The sequence below is a fragment of the Stylophora pistillata genome, chromosome 1 (assembly GCF_964205215.1).
Source record: "Stylophora pistillata chromosome 1, jaStyPist1.2, whole genome shotgun sequence".
Lineage (NCBI taxonomy): Eukaryota > Metazoa > Cnidaria > Anthozoa > Scleractinia > Pocilloporidae > Stylophora > Stylophora pistillata.
In genome coordinates this window covers 29,153,361-29,158,214 of record NC_142519.1, presented here as the reverse complement: position 1 = coordinate 29,158,214, position 4,854 = coordinate 29,153,361, and the positions used below count along the sequence as shown (strand labels likewise).

At 43.8% G+C, this 4,854-nt stretch overlaps 1 protein-coding gene across 1 annotated transcript; it reads left to right on the top strand.

Annotated features, from left to right (window-relative positions):
* Positions 1 to 1,060: 1,060 nt before the first annotated feature.
* Positions 1,061 to 1,672, top strand: LOC148742000 (uncharacterized). Its single transcript, XM_088751446.1, has one exon. The coding sequence runs from the start codon at positions 1,061 to 1,063 to the stop codon at positions 1,670 to 1,672; it is 612 nt and encodes a 203-aa protein (XP_088607572.1).
* The last annotated feature ends 3,182 nt before the right edge of the window (positions 1,673 to 4,854 follow it).

Genomic DNA, 4,854 nt, shown 5'->3' with positions numbered 1-4,854 from the left:
AAATCCGAGCCTGCATATTTACGTCCCATATTTCATTACAGAGATTGCTCTTGTCTTTTCTATTTATCGACTTTTCGCACACCAAGAGGAAATAAATACTTGCTTTTCGGGTATTGCATTCGGGAGCATTGATTAACACGTTCCTTTTAAGAAATGGCTGTCTAATAATCTCATCCCAGAAGGGACGATGTTAACAACGCACCAGCAAAACTTCTGAGACCTAAAGAAATTTAATAAACTTGAACTCTTAATAAACGTGTAGTTGCCAGTGGTTTCTAGAATGAAGGTTACAGACATAATATATTAAGAGCGGAATAACTAATCTGCAGTCTAAATGGGCGGATAGAGTCGGCTCATTAACCCTGGCTGGAACGGAACCTACCTTCTTGGATTTAGCCGGTTTCGTTGAAGAGAAAGCTTTGTTGGCAAACACTATGTACGGTCGAAAAGTTGGAGCGACACCAGACAAAGAACGGAGCTCTAGACCGCCGCCCAAAGTAAAGCTACCTTTCTCGAAAGGAAATGCCTTTGTGACGCTTTCGGAAGACGCTCCTCAAGCGAACACAGCCTCTACCCTAATTTGTCCTTTGTGTTCTGGTCAACATAGACTGTGGAAATGTGAGCTCATGAAAGCAGAGAGTGCAGAAGAAAGAAAAAGCTTTGTTCGACGAGCAAGACTATCATGTGACAACTGTCTTGGAAGCGGTCACATGGCCAGTAAAATGAAGTGTCAAGTGAATGGCTGTGGCTGGAAACATCACACAATGTTGCACGTTAAGAAGAAGAGCAACAGTAATAGTACTCCCAATTATCCTGCAGTCACCTCCGAAGAGACTGGAACGAGCACCGGGGCCGGGGACACTGGTAGATGTGGTGCTACAGAGTCTGGCAAGAAAACCGTTTGTTTGAGAATTGTTCCAGTCGTCATGAAAGGAAAAGATCAGGATAACGCAGTTGTGACAACGCGCTTCTGGATCCTGGCTCGGACGTTACGTTATTGAGTCTAATGGAGAAACTTCAAGTAGTTGGCCGTCTTAGGAATTCTCACTAGCAACCATAAATGGCGCATCCAACACTCGAAAGGGATTCGAGTTGTTTTTGTCTGTCCGAGGATTACTCCACAGAGCCAGTTGATCACCAGATGTTGGTGCACTTGTTCGGAGCCACATCGTCTCCAAGTTGCGCAAGTTTTTGTCTGAAGAATACGGCCTCGGATAATCAGAACGAATTTGATGTGGAAACCAATAACACCGTCAACCCGAACTTCTATGTAGACGACTGTCTCAAGTCTGTGCCTACGACTGACAAAGCGGCACGTTTGTCTGGTCAGCTACGCGAATTGTTGTTAAGAGGAGGGTTTGGGCTTACCAAATGGATTAGTAATGACAGAAACGTAATCGCCACTGTTCCAGTAATGGAGAGGGCTCCCTCTGTGGTCAATTTGGATTTGGAGGATCTTTGTGTAGAACGCACTTTGGGGGTGCAGTGGGTTATGGAGACGGACACCCTTAACTTTCGCATAACGCACGAAAGAAAGGCCCCCACACGCAGAGGAATCTTGTCAGTTGTAAGCTCTATGTACGGCCCCTTTCGGGTTCGTCGCGCCTATTATTCTGCCAGCCAAGAGTCTGTTGCAGAACCTATGCAAGCAGAAGTATGGCTGGGACGATGAAATTTCTGATGCAGATTCTATTGTATGGCAAGGTTGGCTGAAGGAACTAGCATGTTTGAGGTCAATATCTGTTCCCAGGTGTTTCAAGCCGCCAGGATTCGGTGCAGTCGTCAACGTCCAATTGCATTATTTCTCAGATGCTTCAGAATATGGTTACGGAGCAGTATCATACCTCCGAATTGTCGACGACAAGGATGTTCCGCATTTTTCCTTTTTTTCTTGGGAAGTCTTGCGTCACCCCCCTGTAAACAGTGCCCATACCGCGTCTTGAGTTGGCAGTTGCAGTGGTCGCGGTGAATTTGAATTGCCTGATCCGGAACACGACACAATCTACTGGACGGATTCTATCGTAGTTTTGCAATATATCCGCAACGAATCAAGATTTCATACCTTTGTGGCCAACAGAGTCGCGATGATACATGATGAATCCACACAGCGTCATTGGCGACATGTCGCACCAGAAAAAATTCGGAGACGTAAACAAAATTTTAATTTGGAGGCGCGGTGGCCTCATGGTTGGTGCGCTCGACTCCGGGTCGAGTGGTCCGGGTTCGTGTCCCGGCCGGAGACATTGTGTTGTGTTCTTAGGCAAGACACTTTACTCTCACAATGCCTCTCTTCACCCAGGTGTATAAATAGGTACCGGCTAATTTAATGCTGGGGGTAACCCTGCGATGGACTAGCATCCCATCCAGGGGGGAGTAGAAATACTCCTAGTCGCTTCATGCTACAGAAACCAGAGTTAAGCACCGGCCTGATGGGCCACGAGGCTCGTAAACAGACTTTACCTGAAGAAATTTAATAAACTTGAACTCTTAATAAACATATAGCTGCCAGTGAAGGTTACAGACATAATACGTTGAAGAGCGGAACAACTAATTACAACAATGAAATAACGTAGGAAACACGGATAACACAGGATGAAATATGAAACAAGCGAAGATAGGAATACGATTTGGGAATACTGCGTAAAGAACTAACGTTGCTCGACTTTGAACTAGCGAAGTCCTTGCTATTTTTTATAACCCGCGCGAATGTGGACCTATTTATAGTATTTGTACACTCGGACTGGGGCGAGGCGGGGGATTAGTTTCTACAGACGATATTGTTCAAAAATTGCGGATGGATAAATAGTTGATTGTAGAGTTGTGCGACAGTGTCAATGCGTTTGCCTTTCACCACACCATCATGTGCCATATTTTACTATAGAGATGGTTCTATTTTGTTTTACTATATACTAAAACAGTGGATAGCGTTGAAGGCGCGCTCTGATTGGCTAGTCAAACTCGAAATATCCTTTGCTATTTACTTCCGGGCAACTCGGGGAAAAAATGGCGTCCCTGTTTGCATCCGTGACAAGCGAAGAAATCACTCAAATCAATTTTTGGTGGTGAATATTATCTCACTGTTTTAGTATTTGCTAAAACAACTATTCACCTCAGTGTCGGTGGTTAGCGGTGGATATTTACCTCGCCGCTTCGCGGCTCGGTAAATATCCTCGGTAAATAACCACCTCCACTTCGTGAATAGTTGTTAACTATCTTATGCTATTCCCTCACTTCAATTTAGTTCGAATGCTTAGTTGTACAACATTGAATTCAAAGACAGAAAGCCTGTCTTTCTACGGGTGTTCGAGATCATCGACTTAAAGAGGAACGTTATTATTGAGAAAGGTGAAAGAGGATGTTATTCTCGCAAATTTCCGGGCCAGATGTAGTCTCTCTCTGTTTCCCTTCTAAGTGTTATCCCAAACAGCCGAACAGTTAAACAGTTTACTAAATACGACTTCCTTATTTAAGCGCTTCTGAGATCAGTGCCGATTTTTCGTACATCATTTGTTTTTCAGTCTTGCGTTCAGTGTGTCTTCTTCACCTACCCTGCCAAATTTCAATCTAGTCTGAGCACCAGAAATATCTTTTTTTGAGCCGTTAAATTCGCGATTTCGCGTCCGCCATTATTTGACCATGATCCGGAAGTTGACCGCAGGACTCAGAGGAAGTATCGTCAAAGGCTCAACGCGAAAATCTCACATGGCAAAGTGACAAGGAAACATAACAGAGTAAGCAGTCTATTGTGTCCTCTATCCTTACGGAAACACATACAAAAATGCCGGGGTATCGATGCGTAATTCAAGGCTGTAGCAATCGTGGAGATCATGCTGGTGGTATTTCTCTGCAGCGAAGCCTTGCAAATAGGTGGGAGCGGAAAAAACGAGTGCGATTTGTGCGAACCCGCCGGATAAACTTCAATCCTGCTGATATATTTGTGATTTGCTCCGAACACTTCTCGGAAGACTGTTTCGAGAGATCTATGCACTTCGAAGGATCTAGGAGAAGAATTCTGCCGGATTCAGTGGCAGAATACCTTACAAAAAGGAAAGAACTCGGCGAAAATTGTAAATAAAGATAATAAAATAGCCGAGTAATGGCATGAGATTTCTGACCTGAACTCACTTTTAATCAAAAGAGATGGAAAATATAGTTGTGTTCTCTAACTCTAAACATCAGCGAAAGCAGAACAAGCAGCGTAACACAACGTAGAAACACTTTAAAAGGCAGGTTTTCAGCCAGATTTGGCAGAGATTACTGTATCTATGCCAAAAAATACTTTGTAACGCAATGAGGTCACGGCTATAAAGAGTTGAAGAAAACTATGCTTTAAACCCCACAGAAGCAACTCAACAACAGGCCAAAGTGCAACTCGACAACAGAGTTCACTTCAAACCTCTCAAAGCACCGATAGTGAAAAACACGTAGGAAAGGGTTAATACCGAGATCATTGACCAAATGCATCGGGGCAAACACATCGATGGCTTGATTTAGAAATGGCCTGCACAAACTTCCAATATCCGCCTTGATACACAATCTTCAGCCATTGCCGAAAACAATTTTTATATATCATCCGCTCATCTCTTACAAAAAGGGAAAATCCCTTACGACAAGCAAAAATACAATTTGAAGGCAATAAAGCGACGCGACCACAAAAGCCACATGAGGATTCCGTGCCGTTCTGTCTTTACCTTTATTCATCGTTTGCCGACGCAAAACTATCCTCAGAAGCTTCAGATGATTTCTGGGACAATTCATTGACAGGGAAAGGCGACATTTCACGACTGACAACGAGACAGTTCTCAAAAAAGTAATACACGTGATTCCCTGTGTAGCGAACAAATAGAGTTGTGA

What these genes read in the sequence shown, in the direction of transcription:
- LOC148742000 (XM_088751446.1), top strand. Translation starts at nt 1,061, where the DNA reads ATGGCGCATCCAACACTCGAAAGGGATTCGAGTTGTTTTTGTCTGTCC.